We start from the raw sequence: 21,813 nt of genomic DNA, 5'->3' as shown, positions 1-21,813 counted from the left end.
TACATTACCTTAAGGAAAAGATACAAGGCTCCCTGTGGGGGTTCATGGTAGGATACAATAATGTACTCGTTTATCATTTATGGAATTTTTGTCATTTGTTATATTCTGAGGTGTGATTTTCAACTACAGTTTAATGATATATATATATATATATTTAAATTTAAATTTAACAAATATCCTAAAAAATAATAAGTTTCTTATTGCAGGGATTCTACAGGAGATGACGGCAATATAATAATATAAAACCAGTATAAAAATGTATTCAGTGACATTATCATAATCATAATATAAAAATATTATTTTATATTATATTATAGAAATATTACTTTATTCTTCGTCAACTATTGCCAAATGCTAAACATTTTGATCAGATTTGCTTTTGGGAAATAATAACAACCAGTTTTTCCATTACAAGATCTTTATCTGCATTTAATTTACAGAATTTGCAGTAGGTTGTACTCTTTATTTTTTATTTGTTTACTTTATTTATGGCTGTAAATTATGACATACAGTAAGTGTATTGCCTAAAAGAGAAGACATTTTAACTGAATTCTAGTGGATTCTGCTTCCTTTATAGAGCAGTGGAAGAAATATTCATGCCTAGAAGTGGTGATACAATATAACAGTGTTCCATTGTAAGTTAAAGCTCTACATTCATAACTTTACTAAAATAAAAGGACATAAGTAAATCCGTAGTCAATCCGGCTACGGTCGCAGTAACTGAATACAACTGTACGCGCATGTTTCTTTTAACTGAATCCTAGTGTGTCGCGCTAGAAAGCCACCTGAGCGGCACACCTGCCACCGAACTGAATAAACCCAGCACCCCACTGCGCATGCTCCACTCACTCAAGGGCTATACTGTCATGGCGGTGGCGAGCTGAAGCTGCCGGGGTAAATCAGGAAGAGAAAGCAGCGCAGCTGGGTCAACGGTATATTTAACCAAGTCTGTGGAGTTCACCGGGGAAGACCAAGCGGACCCGCGTCCCTCTCGACTTCTCCTGGAGCTGCTGGCGGACTTGCCCCCCTCCAGTTTGTGAGTTATTGCTTCTGCCAAGCGCGTTACCTGTCAAGTGTGTGGACTCAGTGACAATAGCAACTTCCAGTGCTGTGCGGAGATATTAAAGTCTCTCTATCCTCGTTTGCACATTTGAGGAGAAAACTGGTTAAGGACGAGCTCTGCTTCACCAGCTTTCCTCCTCGGTACCTGGAGCTCACTTCCATACGGCTTTTAACGGTATTAATCCATCCGTCTGGTATCAAGTTACGGAGCAGGAGAGGAGCAGTTCACTGTGGAGTGAAGCGGTGACATTTCCAGTCTTTCAGCGACTAACAAATTCAATTTGCGCTTTTTTTTTTGCCCACTTTCGATGTTTATTCGCTGAACTGTTTTGGATGGGGAGGGAAACGTTTTGCTTGTGTGCCTGTAGACTGTCAACAACTCAGCTGAAGGGGACATAAGATTCCTCTTTAACCTCCGACATCGGCTACACTGTCACCATTGGAGGTGAACAGGTGCCTTACCTGTGAACGCCACCTGTCCCGTCCTTGCTTCCGTAGCAATGGCTAGCGAGGAGACAGCGGGCGCTGCGCAGCCAGGTGATGGAAAGGACGGGAGATCAGGCGCCATGGCGCTCAACCCCGGAGTGCCTATCAGGGGGATAAGGATGAAATTCGCCGTGCTGGCTGGCCTGGTGGAAGTTGGGGAAGTTTCCAACCGAGACATTGTGGAGACTGTGTTCAACCTGGTAAGCTGATTAAGAGAGCTCAGAATAGGCCTTAGATAGCACTGTCACGGTGGCGTACTGACAGTGACATGTAAACGTTTGGACAAGTCTGACATCATTCACATTTGCATAAAAAGGCACTGATGGGGAAAAAAAAGAAAAATAGGTGGGCTACTTTAGCACCAGTTGTATTTTATATTGAGTGAATGCTGAGCGGCCCACATTGGAAACTGCAACGAGTCATAGGCTAAATTACTTCTCTCTGGTTGCCCTTATTATCCTTACACGACACAGTATATTCTTATTTATTGTGCTACAGGGGCTGAGTTCCTCAGCAGACTTTAAGTGCAGAAACTACTCTTTTGCCCTTGTTTAGGCTTAAATAATTAAAATACACATTCTCTCTCATTGGGCTCATTTATTTCCTCTTATTGTCTTTTTTGATCTCTACATACTCTATATAACATTTTATTAAAAACAAACCTCAGTTTTTAATTGAATCAGACGTGATGACCAATGTGAGACTCTTCATGGCATAGAAGCTGTTGCAGCTAATCAGTCAAGTGCTTTTTTTGATGTACCATATCCAGGTCAATCATAATGTATGTGTGTGTGTGTGTGTGTGTGTGTGTGTGTGTGTGTGTGTGTGTGTGTGTGTGTGTGTGTGCGCGCATGTGTGCGTGCCTTATCTGTCTACTACCTGTTCGCCACCCTAAAACCCTTATCCAGCTTTGTCTGACTGCAGCGCTGATAGTCCTTTGGCTGCCAGAGTTATGAAATGATTTTGCTGCACCTGCGAGTGAATGAATGAAACTACACGTAAGAAGGAAGTTTAGTGTGAAGGAGAGAGCATGCTCAGCTAGAGTTTGGCTGGTTAGAGGGAGGAGAGGTGAATGTGAAACCTGCAAAACTGCTTTGTCACAGTGGCAACACAATGGTGTCCTTTTTAGAAATGGAGACTCATCCTCCATGTCAGTAGTCTTGGAGTTAACTCCCAACACCAACCCCCACAGTGCAGGCAAGTGAATTGAAGTAGTAGAGACACTTCTTCTCATGTCATGAAGTAGTAGCACCATTACATACAAAACTATTCCATCACCCACCAGTGTGACAACCACCAGGTTGTCAAAAAAGCAAACACAGATGTAGATTTTCACTGCAGCTACTATCTTTTTTTCTGTTCTGAAATGTTAACGCAAATATTTGTTTTTAGTATAGCAGACAATGTTATGTAGGTCTGCAACTAACAGCCCTACATAATCATTTGGTTTATAAAATATTAGAAAATGTTGGGGGAAAAAAAGCCTATGACAAGTTCCCAGAGCACAAGGTGCCATCACATGACATCACTTCAGATTGTCTGCAAAGATAATTAGTTTATTAGCAAAGACAAAGAGAAGAAGCAAAGCCTCACAGTAATCAGTATTTATATTTTGCTTGAAAATTGTCACAATTCTCTAACATCTAATTGATTAATTGACTAATAATTTCAGCTGTTTCTCAGTGACTTGGTTCCTCAGAAATGTTTATGGCATAGTACTGAGCAAGATGATGCTCATTAGTACATAATGCCAGGAATTTCAACTGTAAGGGCAGAGTGTCAACTTTGTGAGTGGCTCATGTTTGTTAAATGTATATTTCTTGTTTTATAGAAATGTATACTTTTTTTTTTTTTTACTGTTTTAATAATAGTTTTATCTCTGTTATTATAAATGAGAGACAGAGAAACATGTGACTGTAGCAAACGTGAAAAGAAATATCACAGGGTGGTATTGTTTTCAGATGCAAAATCCATCTAGAGAAAGCACAAAGAAAACACACAATAAAACATGTACTTATTGGTATAAGTGCATGTTTTATTGTGTGTTTTCTTTAGACTAGAAAAAGTAATTGCTATTTCACTGAAATGAGCTGGAGAGACAGGGAGGCACATGTTTTGACAGAAATATCAGAGTGCAGCTCTGCATGTGTCCCTGGGACACCCATGTTTAGCGTGGTCAGCGTCATTTTAGAGCTTTGAGCGATGGCACCATGCATTTCATTATGCTTACCACCCTCAACACACATTCTGTCATGCCCTTCACATCCGCTGCTCACCCTCCACTTGGGCGATAATCTGATTTATCATAAAGGCCAGAGTCTATGTCATTTGCAGGCTCACTGCATGAGTCCTACACTGTATTTGGTTAAATGCAAAATGTTTTTCTCAAGGGTTTTACCTAAAAGAAAAAAAAAAGTGTGACCTAGAACAGCGGTTGTGATGACTTGTGACAAAGGGGCTGGAGTTATAAACACCAGGATTTACTTGTTTTAAATAAAGCAGCTGATTGTGGTGGCTTTGTTTTTGCCTGGAGTCAGGATGTTACTAAAGAGGGAAGAAGAGTGTATCTCCTATCTGTAGTCAAAGGACTGGTCCCCCGTACTATACTGTGGGTTTTTTTCCTCTCTCTTGGTACATGTGGTCCACGCTAGCTGGATACAAGGTACTACGCTGTATCAGATAAAAGTGAAAGTAAAGTTGAGTATGTTCAGAATGTTCAGCAGTTGAAACCATATTACACCTCCTCTTTATAATAACTAACTGCTGTTTTTGATTGAGAAATATTAATATGTCTGTGTAGTATCCAAAACCCACAATCATTCATAAAGTGTAGTTAGAGACTTTCTTATATTCTACTGCTGAGAAGTGTTGGTTGTCTTGTCATGGTTTGTGGAGTCTTACCCGTCTTGGTCGACAAGCTCAGTCTGTTTATTATTTAATACATTTTTTTATGCATGGAAACCAAGCATAAGCCAAGTAATATCACACTTTTTTTTCAGACTGACTCATGTAAACAGCAGGTTTGAATGCAGCCTCCCTCAGTAAGTGTAGAATCTTTGCTGTAGATGATGGCAGATTTCAGGTTTAACCTGGTTATTGCCCCAGACAAGCCTGAAATAGTCCATCCACACAGGTGATGTCACTCATGTTGCCTGATTAGCCCTTGTCTCAGGCCTGTGGCTGTGTATAAATGACCAAGCATACAGGCTCAATCAACCAGAGTAATTGAAAACACCTGTGTGGGTTTGATCTAAGGTTTTATTGGTCACAGAATTCATCACAGTTATTGTCAGTAAAAACATTTAGTGAAAACAATATTCTTCAAAACACAGATTTTTGAACGGCATCGAGGAATATATTTTACACTGAATTGAAACACTAATAATAATGTGAAAGGACTACTCCGAATTCTGCTGACAGTGAGTGCCCTACTACAGAGCTCTATGCAGCTTTCTATCACTCTCGTTGTTTATTTTGTGGCATGAAAATATACTCCAAAACATACGGGTTCAGATAAAACACTTGGCAGCAGCTTCCAGCCCACAAGATCACACAAACTGATGATAGGGTATGCTTGTTGCACTGCACAAAGGGAATGGTGAACAAATGTAGCAAGCCTCAGAAACCATCGGAGACCTATTTCTGGCTACCTGTCAAATGTGAAGTCCAATGGTCACTGGTGTTTTGGCCCTAGTGAGGTGTGCCAGCTCTTGAGAAAAATATCTGGGTCTTTTGGGCTTGGTAAATATTTTACTTTCTTCACCAGTCGCTTGTTTACTTCATCTTTTTAAAGACGGTAGTACAATCAGTGTGTGTGGGTCCCTGTGCTTTGGTTGCCCACAGTGTTACAGGAAGTAACATTGTTTTGGTTTTCTTGGTCTGGCTAACTAAAACAATATGCTGAAAGCTGCAAGTAGCTGCAACGTGGGGTGTTAATTCTCAGTTGGCTTGTCTGCAACAAACGCTACTGACTGATGTATCCGTATACTCTGATGTCACTCGACTGAGAACAGTTAGCAGACAGACAATATTGAAAGTACATGTTTGTGCAAAGATAATTTGCAGAGTTTATACATAATAACACATAATACTTATATACTTATATAGGATAAATGGATGAGGCAGAAAGAAAGATTTGAACTTTACAAAATTAGTGTAGCCTCTTTGAAGTTTATGATCCTGTTTTAGGACACCTCAGAGGGCAATATCACTGTTAAAACATGGCCACTTAAAAAAAGAAATAAATGCAAGTGTCCTTATGATGATCCTGTAACTATGAAATGAAAATATGCAAGAATGGATGTCTGCTAAACTTAAAAAGGCCTCTCATGGGACAGTAAAGGTATTCTGAACAGACTCTGCAATATCATTTGCCCATGAGATCTGTTTCTCTGTCAGCTCATGCTATATAGTGTTATAATACAAGAAAGGCTGCTAGCCTGTTTTCGTAGTGATGTTTGACAATTTCTGGCCTCTGTTATATAGGCAACATGTTCTAAAATCTGTTATGCACCTAAGTGTCAAGCAGCAATTTCACTTTAACTTGGACTCTTTGGCAGTACAGTGCAACCCTGCTCTCCTCAGAGCGGAGCACAGGGTCTTGTACGGCTCGGTAAACCATTAACCAATGAAAAGGTCTGTGAGGAAGAGCTGGCCTGAGCCTGGTCACAGTGACACGAGAGATGGGTGTGGTGTGGTTGCTAGCTTTGTGGACAGCAGTGGAAACCACGGGTATCTGTGCACATGGTTGTGTTTATGTTATTGTTTATTTCCCTTGAAACATTACATTAATGTACTATTGGTTTCCTTGTGATATCTACTGCAAGGAATGTCAAAGACAGAAAGTGTGGAACTAAGGGCAAATACTAGTTTAACTCAGTGACGTGTATTTTGCAAGGATTTATTTCCATTTATCTCCATTTTGAGGACTAAAAATTCATCTGTGCACATCCCAGTGCCTCAGAGAACAAAGTGATTCTGTTCTCTCTCAAGACTCTTAGACAAACAAGTCTTATGCTTTTTTGAATGTAAATAATCATGGCAATCCAATTTAATGCCTGAAATCATTGTGTTAGAACAGGCTTCATATTTTCCAATGTTAAATACCCAATTTTGTCTTCTTTCATTTTTGCCACTGAACACATACGTTGTACTTAAATTGCCAACCTAAAGACAATTTATTAAATCTATATTAGCCTCTAGCTATAGATTGAAAGTCCTCTTATGTTTCTGCTCTTTAAATATTTCATATTATGTGCCTGTATTTAGTTTCCTCTGTGAGGGGCAACTACAGAAAAAGTAGACACCTTTCTTGGCTCTAGTTTTTTATTTTAGCTTTCTTTAGTTCTATTTATGTCAAAGTGAAAATTTGGTGTCATTCTTTTTGTTCAGTATTATTTTAAGGTGTCATTCTTTGTCTTTGTGTGTTGCAACATGCACAGCATCTGTTTGATGGTGTGTTGGTGTCCACTTTATATTCTGTCGTACTGATGTTGACACAGAAGATCCTCCTTTGAGATTGACTGTCATAAGTGAAATTAATTGTTCTAAGCTGCATCTTTACTGTTTTTTTTTTTTTTTTTTTTTTTTTTTTTTTTTTAAATAGTCTACTCAGTATCTTCTTTATTACTCACCGCTGCAGGGAAGAATCATGCAAAGTAGCTCTGGAATTTGTAATGTATCAGGTTTTGATATTGTGAAATTGATATTATCAGATGCAGGCTATTTTTGCCTTTAATAACTAGGAGCTAAGGATGGCCACATTTAGATTGTGAGATAATTTAGAAAACCCTGAGTTTAATACAGCTAATCTAGACCTTTGCTATTTTAACGACTTCAAAGATCATATTTTCCCACTAGTTTTTGTATTTTGGATGAACTGACCTTTTGATTCTTTATCAATGCTGTTTCCTCCACCCTCCTCCTACATAAAGAAAACAGTAATGAGTACGAATTTTGAGAGATTTGAATGTAGTACTTTAAAATGTGGCCCATCAAACCAGTAATCACTAACATGACATTAAAATTAGGATCCCGAGGATCAAGATGGCAGCGCCTTGTAATTCCTTGCCCTGCATATGATGTAAACAGGAATGCAGCAAACGCACAAACTCTCCCTTCATTTGCACACATTCGAACACAAGTGTCAGGGGAGTGAGGGCAATCCTTGTCCTCTCTCCAGGCATGCTTTGCCCTCTCTGGCAGTAACAAAGAGCCCTCTAATCTGACACATGAATGAAACCCTATCTGCTTCTCTCTGCTATCTGTCGCATCAGCCCAATTCCACGGTCACACCTTTTCCCTCTTTCTCAACTGTAGCTAAAAGCTGTTTGAAACACTTGAGGGCTGTTATCTGAATAAGCATGACCTAACTCTGTTTATAGTCCTGAGTATGATTAGTTTTATTTTCCACATCACCCTCAGCGCTTGTGAAGTCCGTAAGTGACCTTCTAATTTCCCTAAACAAAAGAGGGCATTTTTGTGGCCATTACTCCATTTTGACTGTAACGTCTTGTTGACAGTCATAGCAGTTAAATCAACACAATGAGCGTCTTAAGGCTGAGCACACATTTGACCATCCAGCATGTTGTTTAGCTGTTACTGGCTTTGAACTGTCAGAACTGGGATGTCTGTTTTTTTGTTTACCTACACTGTGTGTCATTATTTAGCCCCTGAGCAGATCAGGTAATGCACCCATCATGCCTCATCACCTGCTGCGTGCTCACAAACAGACAGATGGCCTTGGGATTCAAAGATGTTTGAGAGAGATGTGCCATCTGAGGGGCTAGGATGTGTTGTATAACACAAATTAAAAAAGATAATTGTATGAGAACTCTTGAGTTACAGTTAGAAAAGTGAAATGTCTCTGGGATGGTATTTTTTCCTAATTCAGCAAAAACTTTGATGTGACTTGTTAGCACTGTTGTGAACAGCCCATATTGCAGAATGTTTATTTTCACGTCTTTCTTTGGACAAAGTGGTTGTGAAAATTTGTTCCATATGGCAATTTAGTGGTTAACTACTTCCAGGGTTATTTGTTGTTTCCTCCTAATTGTGATAAGACATATGGACAACTGAGTTGATGCAGGGTTAAAGTTATTTTGTGCTGGCTGTCACAGAATTGTGACACTCGGCACAGAAAAATCAATTACAGTCATTGTTTAGACATGTTTCAGCTCAGTGAGCTTGATTCTAATTATAAATTTGCTTGAATTTTAAGGACTTATTTGTAGACTAATTGGGTTTTTGTATACAGTTAGTAAACGTGGCTAGAATACATTTTCCATCAGACATTTTCAAAAGTGTTAGTATATGGAATATATATATTCTCAGGGCACAAACCTTGTGTCATTTAAATAGTTTTTTATATCTGTGGCTTTGTATCAGCTTCATTAGCTTTCAAAGAGTGGTATCCCTCCACCTAGAGCAGGAACCACTCTCCATTCAAGCCACTAAACTTGTAAACCTGGTTTAATAGCTGAGAGTTTAGTGAAAGATTAACCAGTTACAAATTATTTCTCTGCATCTGCGATTGCTGCAGTGCAGTTTCAGGAAACAGGACCATAATGTGGTCTACTTCTTGGCCCACATCTCTCCTCTTATTGTTTTTTCTATAAACAGTGCCAGCTCACAAAGGCATTTAACAGAATGCTACTGGTTGTGTTGGAGGAAGCTGGGAACAGGAACTGTTGGTGGAGACTCAAAGACCAACAGCCTGATAATTAAACTCTACCCCTGAGTCAGCCACAGGGGCAGTGAGAAACTACACTTTCCTGTCTCTTCTGTATCTAGACCAGTGACATGCAGTGAGTTTTAGAGATAGAAAAGCAGAGCCAAGAGCCTCAATATGGTGTCTCAAACCCTAACCCTGGTGTCTCGAACCCTACACCTTGACAGAACAGAAAGGAAAAGCTATTAGTATGAAAAACTAATAAGCAAAAAAGAATTAAAAGGCTTGTGTATTATGTTACACGGTTAACTGTTCTGCAGCAAAAGCTGCTGCACAGTACACCCTAACTCCCTGTTGTCACACAACTTGCATCAAGTTATGATAAATCACAGTCTAATTTGCCTGTTTACTTGCTACTGCCACCTCTTAATAAGTTTTTTCTGCTTCAGAGGATAGGTCATTTTCTCATGCGCAAGTACAGTTTCCACATGCATCTGTGTATACTCGTGAGCAATATCATAACTGATGTCACAACAGTGGACGCTGAGTCAAGGGCAGCTTGACGAGCACGCATGTATGTAGCTAACTATAGCTAGTCACCCATCAAAGAGTCCAGTTTTATCCACAATGCGCATCTGAAAACTTATCTGAAAAAATATGTCGCTCCCCCCTCTGCTTGACAAACCCCAGACTGTCAATGGGACACGGCCATGCCCATGAAAATGACATGAAATGATAGATGCAGCAGCTGGCAGTCAACCTAGCTTCCAGAGACAATAGTCTGGTGCGGCCACAAGAGGATAGTAAATAAGTTGATCGTCTCCTCTTCGGCATGACTGACTGTCTGTTTTTAGCTTTAACTGGTCAAGCACTGCTTGCCTTGCTTGTCCTGACGGCACACCACTGATGACTAATACTGTACCATTCAGAGAACAGCTACGGTCAGTTCACCTAAATAATATAAACAAAAAACAAACCAATTTCTTTATTTAAAATCTAGGCAAATATGTTGGGACTGATAATCTTGACACCTGGGCAAATAAAACACAAAGCTTAGTTTTAATATTGCCAGAAGTAAATAAAAAAAAATAGTTTGGGTGCTCACTTTCTTTTATCTTACACGGAATAAAACAGTTTTAATAATAAATGTTTTTAGGGTCTCACAAGGGACATCCTGAGCACAGAATAGGCTTTATGACTGCACTGAGCAGATTTCCATTGTTTGGCAACACAAAGACAGTAAGAACTCCACTTCTTGTGCTTGCTGGCTGTCAGAGGGGTGAAGTGATGTAAGCTGTTTTTAGCAATGTTTAGTGAGTAAAACTTTTGTCTTTTATACATTTAGATTTTTCACCCGCTGTGTACGGAGAAAAAAATTTCCTGTAAGAATGGAGAAACGTGGAGTTTCAGAGACTGAATGTTCTTCTCTGCAGCAGCATCGTTTGGACTTTTTGTTTTGACATGGCTTTAGCTTTATGTGTACACACACACACATACACACATAAATTACACCTCAGTGGGCTTTTACATGATCTATTTGACCTTGGCCATGAAGGTCATTGTTATTGCTGAAGTAAAGGTTATGTGCATTCAGTGAATATAAGATGTGCCTTGGATGATCACGCACACATCATGCAAACACTGTTGACATGTTGGGACACTATAGCAGAGCTTTTGGCTAAAAAGGAAGTGGTATTAACCTCCTGGCCCTCTAGCTTCTCTTCACAGTGGGGGGTGTAATGATATGCTAATACTGCTTGCGTGTTCGCCAAGTTTCACTGTGAGATGCAGAAAAAAGGTGTGAATATTCAAACATAATAAGAGATGCTGCTCCTTTTTTGTGAGAGAAATATTATGGTGAAGCCTTGGGCTGTTGCCCCACCTTCACCCCTGTGGTGAAGATTCCTCAAGGGAAAACACAAAGCCTAAATCTCAACACATGTTTTTCCTCTCCTGTGTTTTGTAGCACCATATTCTGCTTCTTTCTTATCTATAGGCAAATTGATTAAGAGTGTTTATCTGTTTAAGGCACATCTGTAAATGTTACATGAAGATGGATCTTAATTGTAGGTGTCTTGTGAGGATGAAATGGCTTTTATAGATTTTTAGTGATACCTTTTGACAGTCTCGCACATAGCATGTCATTTTTGCATTATGCAGTATGGCCCAATTAATTTAAAAGGAAACCACATTATATTGCTGTAATAGCTGTGTTTTTTCAATGAGTGTGCTATACTTTCCTCCTGCTTTAATACCTTCAACTGACTACTCCGCCATTTGCTCATGTAAATCCAATTGTGTTTAACAGCTCTTTACAATATGCATTTAACATGATATGTGAGAGTCAGTTGAGTAACATGCCCAAGATCCATTTGCACCCAAGAACACAGCAACGTCATTGTGAGCTCATACAACTGGCTCACATGCGGTCATGAGTATCTTGGCACCTGCCTGCGATCTGGGAAGAAATCTGGGCATTAGAGGTCTAAGGTGCCATTATGTGCAATAGGTTTCACAAAGGCACAGAGTAGATGTATTATTGGCCCACTATGCTCTACACACTGTGCCATGATATGATTTCATGGATACATGGTGGTAGTGGTGGTGATTTCCAACTATGTTTCACCGCAATCAAATCAACCTTGTGCAACCGGGCTGTTGCTGAATACTGACACAATGGTGACCATTTAGGAGTTGTTTGTTGTTGCTTGTAAGCAAATGCTCTAGTTGCAGACCAGCTTGTAGCCAATTCCTCTGTAGTAGTCATGGGATAGACTGCATGATTCTGCTCTACTGAAGGCATCATCTGCTTTCCTCTAGCCTCAATTATGTGGTAATATAGTTTGTCAAAATTTAGCTGTGCACATTACTCAGCTATGTTTGTGTGATAGAACGAACATGACGAAATTGAGTTCTGTTCAGGTGAAACTGCGCCCTTTTGATTGCATGCATTTATGCAGGCTTTAACCTGTGGTGTGAAAGTGTCTGCGCAACCTGCAATTTTAGAAGTGTGACTGTGCAAGCCTGTAGGAGTCCAAATGGCAAACACAAAACTGAGCGTATTGAATGATGGCTTGGATTAGGTGTTGACAGATAGATGGCCATGGACCAGATCTGGCCTTCAAACCAAAGTGTTTGGCCCACATGTAATCTGAAATTTTGCTTAGCGTGCTACGTCAAAGCTTGTGGGCATGTTTCAGAAATGTCATGAAAGTATAACAATGTAAATATAAAGCTAGCAAACTGTCACAGTGCCATACTGTGTATTGTCTGAGGCTGTTTAATAGGCCACACTATGAACAGTGCATGGTGCTGAACTGAGGTCTAATGATCTACCAGATAGATATCAAAATGAAAAATAAAATCACCTTATTTTGATTTGATTAGGAGTTGATTTGCTGGCTTTAACAGTAGCTTAGTGAAACTGATGACCCAATTATTTGATCTGAACCCTGTCCCTCCTGTGCCTATATGACAGGGCCATACTGTTGGTCTAACGTGAGCTGCTCCACAGACCAGTAGTTACACTGAAGCCATGGCAAGAAGGATTAAAACATTAATCAAACAATCAAAAACCTTTTTGAAATTAATTCTATTAACAAACAAATGAAAACTACTCAGACAGATGAACATGGAGGCCTGTGACGTCATTGCACTTCTAAATCTGTGCTGGCCCTCCAGTGAGCAGAGCTGAGAGAGCTGGCCCTTGGCCGAACCCGACTGTCGACCCCGAGATGGTTTGTCTACCCTTGACCTGCTTTCACACTCTCTTCATCAGCAACTCATCTGTTGCCAAGGTCTGGCACACATCCTGTAGGGAATACAAGCTACACATAAGAGATGCAGCCCATAAATAACAACTGCAAAATCAATTGTAAGACAGTTATTACAGCTGAAGAATTTCAGGGTTCTGTCGTGGCAGCTTGGACAGGATTTTGGACCCAATATGTTTCTTTTGACACATCAACCGGATTTTTGTAGACTTGATAAGATATCTTTCCTCTCAATCTATCGTAGCCGTGGTCATCGCTGCCTCTCCAAACTGTTCTTTATCTTACATTATTACAGACTGTAATATTTTTTTAATTTCTTCCCTTTTTTCCCACTAGTAAAACTTTCTTATCAATCTTTGCCTTGCACCAAAACCACTATCTGCTCTACTGCAATGTCTCAGTGGCTCACAAACCACAGCAGGAAACTTACCACTTCTTTAGTGCCATGAAATTGCTGTTATATCAGCCACTTAAACAGTAATTGATTCCAAATTTACTCAGTAGTGTCCTTTTATTTCTTCTTCTACTGCCACAGCTGTTTAACAGCCTTGATGTAATACATTAACTGGCTAGGTCAAATAAAGTAAACTTGCACAGTGAAGGCTTTCCAAGTCAAATTACTCTAATACAGCCTTCACACAATGTCTTCTTTAAGCTTATTTTATGCACAAATAGAAGTAAGTTTGACTTCCTTTGAAAAATGGTTCGACTGCATTTTCTTGAAGTACCAGGCTGTACTTGAGGAGGAGGAGGAGGAGGAGAATGTTTTGAAGCATAAATTAATGAACTTGTCAAGTATAAGAGTGAGTTTAAGGCAACGCAATCCACACCCAGATCATCCTTTTTCCTTGAAAAGCAAAGGCTAAAGGTGGGGAAATGATCTTATATGTTTGTGTGCTGTGTATTTCAGCTTTCTCATACTGTTAAATTGATATTGAGGTCAACATTAAATTGTTAGCAGTGGGGCAGATTATGTTAAAGCTTTTTGTAAAGTGTATGTCTCTTGTGATATTTCTCTTTAATATTCTTACTGAGTAATTTAGTAACCGTTCCTCACATCGTAGGTAACAGAGAGAGATACATCTTATCTGCAGTGTGATGATCTGTGAGTAACCTTTAGAGAAGGGAACAGCTGTTTGTCGAGGCTTAAAACTACAAACTGTCAAACCACAAACTTAACTCTGTGTTTTAATCACATCCAGCCATCAATGTCAGAGACGCTGACACATTTTGGATGAAGAGCAACCACATATCAAGATGTTTGATCCGACAGTATTTTAATATGACAAATATTCTCTGAGCAGACATAAAATCAAAGAATGTTAAAATAATAGAATTCCTGATCTAATCTGTCACTAACAATAAATTATCAGTGTGGGGATGCAGCAGTTGTTTTCTTTACTGAGTTGCTTCCAATTATTGATCCATCATTTAATTGATAAAATGCTAAAAAAACAACAACAAATGTCCATGTCAAGTTATTAGAGCTGAAAGTGATTGGATTGTATTGTCCATTTTGTCAGACCAATGGTTAAAATGTTATTCAATTTTATATTAATCTCCTCTCATTTGAGAGACTGGGACCAGCCTATATTTGGGGGGGTAATTAATTATTTGCCATTAATTATGTTACTATTGATGCAACTACACACTGTATGAAAGAACCAACTTTGCATCCTAATACACAGGATGTGATGTTACTCGTTCTGCCATGATCTATGTCAAACATACATCCAGGAGTCCTTTTGAGATGTCAAAAGAATGATGCAGTAACCCATAAACAGTGACTGTCAAGACATCAGGCCACGCCATCAAACATCTACAGGACCATCGGACAGGCAGAACCTGGGCACAAACCACTGAAAGTAAATGTTAAAAGGTCATGTGTGTTCATGCTGGTACATCACTGGGGTTATCAATTTGGCATCTTACATCACGGATGTTTCATTGAATTAAGCCCAAATCATCAAGGTTCAACAGTTAGTTTTGACGTCCCAGAGGCAACTGTCTCCATATCTATAACATCCAGCAACATGGCCATGGCTTTGTGTCTTGCTTCTTTTTGAAATACCAGGCTGGAGTCTTTGCATGTTTAGTAGTATCACTCAGTATATACTTTACTGGTGCTCACTCATTTCACACAAAATCACACTTGTGTGCTCAAAATAATTCACTGGGAGGAAGTATACTGGCATCCGCACTCAGTGCTGTGATCAATGGCAGTCAAGAATTTTAAGATGGACAGAGGAAGCTGTAGTGACACAGCAAACCACAGGAAGCAGGTTTGAGTGGAACTACGATGTTGGGATATACTGCAGACAGATTCCAGATTCTCCATTCAGAGTTTCCTTCAGGAAATAGCTGAGCTAAGCAGATCCTGAAAATCGTTTGTCCCATGATCAGTTTATTCAGTAGATAAGTTTAGATATGTAACATTTGCTGTGTGAAATGGTTACATTTTCCCTGAAGGTTTATTTTTTTATGATGTTAGAGGAGGTGGTTCAGGCTAAGTGGCCCACCTCTGTGATAAAACACTGAGAAATTCTGTCATTTGGGTATTTTGAATTTATGACTAATATTGCATGGCTTTATGAATATATTACTTTAGTAAAATCTTAGATTAAAAACAAAAGAATGTTTAATGATATCAATACATTTCATAGTTTTATATTTATGTAGTCATCTTGAAAATGAGATGGTGTTTGTCAAGAGGTTTATCCTGAAGCATCATAAATTTGAGCAATATGTAAAAACAGGAGTTCATAAAACTTAAATAGCTATCTTTCCTTATGACTGATATTTTCATATCTATTATTTTTCCATTTAAGTCATATACTGTATATGAATTGTATAATAATATGTCTCACAGCTCATGCTTTGCATTAGGTTTGAAGCTACATATGAACATCTTTCATGTCTTGAGCCTTCACTGCCCATGACTTCTTGCTGTCATAATAAGTAGTAATAATAAGAGTAGCCTACAGATATCTTAGATCAGCGGGTCATTGGTATCACATTAAGGATCTCATACTGTTGACTGTTACCTTGACCTTTTGAGTCGATGCAAGAAATGGTTATGATTGTGCACTTTACTCTAAAAATCTGAGAGATTGACTTATCTGGAGCCTAACTAAAGATACACTGACCAAATGTGAAGCAGTAGAGCAATGCTTTAGTGAGCTGGTGTTCTACTAGCACAAGGATGCACATTCATATGATGAGTTGATACATTGCTGCAGAGGAGGGTAATGCCTGCAACATAGAACAAAAAAGTTACATATTTCATAAGGCAGGAATTGCACTTAACATGTTTTTAAAGCTACATATCATGAATTCTGTTACAAATTGTTGAATGTGAACAAAACCGTTTGTTTATACAGAAAGCTTCACAGGCTGCCTATAGGTTTAAGTGGCTAATCAAGGGTGGGTCCTTTTTTAAGTCCAAAATTCTCATTTCACTCCCCCATGCATCGGGGCAGGCTGGAATTCCTCACTAATGTTTATCTCCTTCCTTCTTCACCTCCCTGATCCAGCTGCTATTTTTAACATGTTGCGCCGGAGCCAACCTTCCTATTTACGGCTACTATGCAAACTAAAATCATAAGCAATGCTGTATCCAACAATGAAATTCTTTGTTTACCTCATGATCACATCGCCCTGTCTGCTCTCTGGCAGGCGCCTCGCAGTAACAGAGAAAACATATTCTTCAGCATGAATTTTGTTAATGGTGAATAACCAATTCCAGACAGAGACCACGTAAAGATTTTTTCAAGCAGAAAGCCATGCTGTCAATAGATCATATTGAAGTATTGTGTTAAATTTGAGCAGCTCATTCCAGAAGCGGACGACTTCAGTCGGTCAAAGTGTTACTGGAAAGTTAAAAGAATGCCCTAAAGACTGGACTCTGATGTCTAATGAGGACCATTTCCTGACAAGCCTTTTCCTTCTGTTGACAATAGCAGCCACCCTGCAGATTGCCAGATAGACAGTGCTAGTGTTAAAGAGGTCTGTTATACACCTCCATATGTATTGGCTTTGCTACGACTTACTGCCTCAAGGTTAAAAAAGGTCAAAAGCAGCCTCTCACTATGGTTCTAATTTTCGTGCATGTACTAATGTTTATGTGTGTGCCTAACTACAGATGATCCATGTATGATAACTAACATGTCAAAGTGTTGCTATAGAAAACATTCCTCCTCACCCTCCCTGGGCTAGTTCCTGCTCCTGGGCAGGATAGTGCATTTACAGTTTATAAGAAATTAAAAAGTTCAACTCTTTTCGGAGGATGGAGGGAGCTTATACAGGAATGCTGACACACTTGTAATTTCATCACATCTCACGCTGTCAGCAAGTGAAATAGCAGGATGGAACAGCATGGCTATGGAAGGATGGATAGTATCATAATCTTTGATGTAATCTAAATCCTCTCTCTTCCATTTGGATGGAAATGTACTGTCGGTCCTAATTATGCTGTTGCTTTCCCATTTCTTGTTATGGGTCTTTGATTCTCCCATCACAATAATACAGGATAAATGATATTGCAATTGCATGACAGAATTCAATTTAATGTAATCCAAAACAGCATAGACTTATACCAAACCAATGTTCTTAAGCCAATGAATGGAATGACAAAGGAAGTTATATGTTGATCAGACTGCTGCCTAAGCATTATCACGTTTTAATGTAGTATAAAAATGACTGCCAGCCAATGTTAAAACAAAAGCTTGGCAGGTTATCCTTCTGAAGTTATTCTTGGAATTACAGCTATTTAAATCTCTCTCTCTCCACCTACTGTACCTCTCTGTCATTGTTTGTTTCATATTGTAAGCGACGCAGCATTGTGGCACTGAGGAGAGAAAATGTACTCAACAGCGACGGATGATTAATCTTCTAATTTAAAATTGATTAATTTAACAATAATGAGTAAAAACCCAAGAATAATTTAGAAATCAGAGCTGAATAATCACCAGTTCATTAATCTGAATGTTACGGTGCTATCAAACACAAAAAGAGTATATGGTGGCACCATGAAATATTCATAGTGGATTTGCAATAACAACTCATTATATATGAAGTGAGTGAGTGAGTTAAAAAGGTTCTAGTGAGCTGTGATCATTGAACCAGTGTTTTCCATGGTCACTGCATGCATAATTGTCACCACTTTACCTTCTACTCCCACTTTGATAAATGTAGAGTGGCAGGCTCATCCACCAGGCAGGATGTAGGTAGGTTGCTCTGTGAATATTTTCAACAAAATAAGCCATAGTAACACAGGCCATATTACATTAAAACTGCTCTTGAGTAGTTTGGTTGTGTATAAGAGGTTGTATCCAGGGACTCTGGGTGAGTTGTGACAGCTGCAGACTGTGTAGAGAGCAGTGGAAGAATGGCTGAAAATGTAATCATGATAAAAACTTTCATGATATCATGAATATTACACAATAAATAGGTCCACATTTCTCTTTTTGATAGCACACTGTTGTTTTCAGTTTTTAGAAGAAAAAAAGGAAACGATTATTTTCGGCATTTGTTAGAAATATCCTCTGATCTCATCCGGTGTAAGTCATAAATTTTAATATTTCCAAATCGCTGACGTGCACCAACATTTAGTCAACAATAAGGTGAATTTTCACTTTCACAGTTTATATTTGTTTATACTGACAGAGGCCTATATTTCCCACTGACACCAACACATTGGGTGGTGGAAGGAGACTCATTTTATTCCTTGGCTCTTCTCTGTATACTTGAACTTATTATGATGTAATTCAAAAAAATGTAATTCATGTTTCATTGCAGAGAGCATTTTCCATTTTTTTTCTATCTTTTGTCTTAGTAATCACCTGATCATTTCACAGTACAGAATCATAAACTAACTGAGATAAATGATTTTACCTTTTGACAGAGTTAAAAATAGACGTCCTGTTGTGAAAATGCCTTTTAACTGATGTGTGCTTTGTAATTAATTTGTCTGAAATTAGTTGTGCAATAGGTCCTTTAAATAGCAGACATTCTTTCATAGTAGGAAAAACATAGCTGTTTCTAATAACAATAACAATGACTCTGTTCAACTCAAGCGTCCCAGTAACAGCGAGCCAGCATGCGCGATACCAGGACTCTGAAACTGAAGCAGTTGGAATCCAGCCATCCTTGATTTTATTATTTACACCTGAGCTTTTCTTCTGTCAAGTGTCAAAGTGCCTTCAGTGGAAATGGCCTAAAGCAGGCAGCAGAAATGTTGACAGGAAAGAGTTTGATAAAGTGAATACTAAACACAAGGCAGACTTCAGTACATGCCCCATGTTCATCACTGCCATTAGATTTAGAAGGATTCCAAACATGTACCACTTCACCTGATGTCTTACTTATTTTATGAATGTATTATAATCAGGGCTTGATATAATTTTGTAAAATGTGTAGATTTTTTACTTTGTTAAACATCTTTTTAGAAGTCACTAAAGGCTTCGCCTCACTATTTCCCCTCATCTTCTCCATCAGAAGCTCATTCCACCATATCGCTGCTAGCACTGGAGGGATTTGAGTGGGACAGATTATTTGGTTGACCGCCCTATCTGCTGGAGCCATTTCAGCATCTCACATCAGCATGTTGGAAATGTGAGTGTTCATCAGCAGTGAAGAGCGCAGGATTATAAGATGTTGTCATATCACGAATCATGTTTTTGGGGCCACAGTGATGGATGTTTCGGTTTGGGTGTTGTGAAGGGTGGGCTCTTATGGAAGAATAAGCTAAACTGCTTTGGTTTAACAAGATAGCTTGTTAAAAGAGATCCAGTTGAGAGAGCTGTTGAAAAAGTAGGCCAGTGGTGAGAGCACGGTTACTCTGATAGCCTGTTTGTGGAGTATTTTGCTGCCTTGATTTATATTGAAATGGATTGAAAAGCCTAGTCAAGCTGAGGTTGTTATTTCACACAAACTGGAAAATTTAACAAGGCCTTACAAATGACATTTACATCACACATGTTCTAGAGAAATACTTGTTTCTTACTGTACAATGGGATCAACCAGACATTACACAATACAGCTCTTCCCTTAGACTTATCCCGTGTCTTATACATCTAAAGTGACACATGACATCAAGTGATATATGTCATGTGTTCTAATTGTTGAGAGTAATTCAAAACCCGATAAAAGCCATCTGACAAACTAGAGACATGCTAGACATGAGCACAGATTTGTGACGGGCGTTCTTCTATTGTCTGTTCCTGCTCATGTCTCAGTCAGGCAAATGACTTTACATTCAAATCATTTCATCCATAGACTTAATTGCAGTTTCATTAGGGAGAGAACTGAAAGATGAACATCAACATGGATACACATACACAATGGACAGACAGGCTCATCACCCTGTAGCCATGGCTTGACAGCATCAGTGTTTCTGCCTATTAATTTTAGCAGAGTAATTTCCTCCCCTTTTGTACAAAATGGCTGTAATTTGTTGTTTTCTCTCTCATCTTCAGCATCACATGACTGGCTGTAATGCTTTATAAGTCAGCTTGCTCAGACCTCAAATAGCTCTGCTCTTTTAGTAAATCTTTCCCTGCTCTATTCTCAGTCTCACTTCCTTGTTCACTGCCAGAATGTGTAATCTCTGTGGTTTGTAATTAGAGAAGGGAATAATTTACACTATAGTCAGACATCACCAAAGTTCTTAGAAAAATCCATACCGCAGTTGTCAAGACATTTCATTCAAAACCACAAATGCCAACTTGCTCAAGGCGCTACTTGAAAAGTCAAGAGTTCCCCAAAGTCAGAAGGCTTTATCCTCCACGGACCGTGGATGTGAGGAGAACATTTTACAGAAATCCATCCAATAGTTATTGAGAGAAAAAACAGTTCTGCTCTGGCTTTACTGCATCTTATCTTTTTCAGTATTCCACATCAGCTAAGCATAAAAACATTTTTGTATATTTTGTCTTATAAACTTGCATTTCCACTCAGTTTTTTAAGTGCCATTTCAACGTGTGAATGGAAATGGATGGTATTATTTGTGACAACGGTTTTATTTCAAAGCTCCATTATGCAACCCATGCATACATTTGACACTTTGCTCTCTTATCAGGGTTGATGTGGTAGAAATATTAACCTCATGTCAGACATTGTCATTGTTAACATTGGATTTCAAATCTCAGCTTTCTAGGAGTCTATCATGTAAGCTGAAATGGAAGGTTAGCTGAGGCAATAGATATGAATACTGGTTCCGGTGTACCATTTAGCCCTGCCATCCTCCTATGTTGCTCTCCATGGAGACCATAGAAGCCTATTTGGGCTTTGTGTTACGGCCCAGTGGCTGCTTGGCTGCTCAGCCATGATTAATTCAGGCAGGCCTCAGGGGAGAACAGCCAGGCTGGGTTACCCAGCCAGGGATCTGGTGTCTAGCTGCCATAAAGACCCTTTGCTGTAGCTGAGGCTGGAGCTGGCAGCCTTCCACACCTGTTCCTAAAATAGAGCAATGTAAATGATTTGAATTGAACTATTTAACAAATTGAAATATTGTAAACATCTTTGCCATTTACCAATAGACACATTTCATGTTCTCACACAGCTATAGAAAATGGTTACTTAAAATTATATTTTTAATTTTACATTTAGGCTCCAAGTATGTCAGCTGATTAGTGGCTGTGTAATTCATTCAATCTGTTTATGTTATAAAGGCTACTGATCATATATTACTATATTTTGTACCCAGCACCAACATAGAGATAACCAGCTGCTGCGCAGTTTCTACCAGCTGTAGCACTGCACTTAGATTCTGTTGGCATGGCTGCTCTCTTGGCTCTCTGGTTTCTACCTTTTTAGATATACCTG

The 21,813-nt window shown here is 39.0% G+C and overlaps 1 protein-coding gene across 1 annotated transcript in view; it reads left to right on the top strand.

The window, feature by feature from the left end:
* Positions 1-847: 847 nt before the first annotated feature.
* The window catches only part of lrba (LPS responsive beige-like anchor protein), a 196,000-nt gene continuing 175,034 nt past the window's right edge, over positions 848-21,813 (top strand). The window contains exon 1 of the mRNA XM_056371486.1: positions 848-1,748. Coding sequence (XP_056227461.1) covers positions 1,563-1,748 — 186 coding nt within the window. The 5' untranslated portion in view covers positions 848-1,562. The remainder of the gene's footprint in view (positions 1,749-21,813) is intronic.

The sequence above is a fragment of the Seriola aureovittata genome, chromosome 3, assembly GCF_021018895.1.
Source record: "Seriola aureovittata isolate HTS-2021-v1 ecotype China chromosome 3, ASM2101889v1, whole genome shotgun sequence".
NCBI classification, from domain to species: Eukaryota; Metazoa; Chordata; class Actinopteri; order Carangiformes; family Carangidae; genus Seriola; species Seriola aureovittata.
This window is presented reverse-complemented; position numbering and strand designations above follow the sequence as displayed.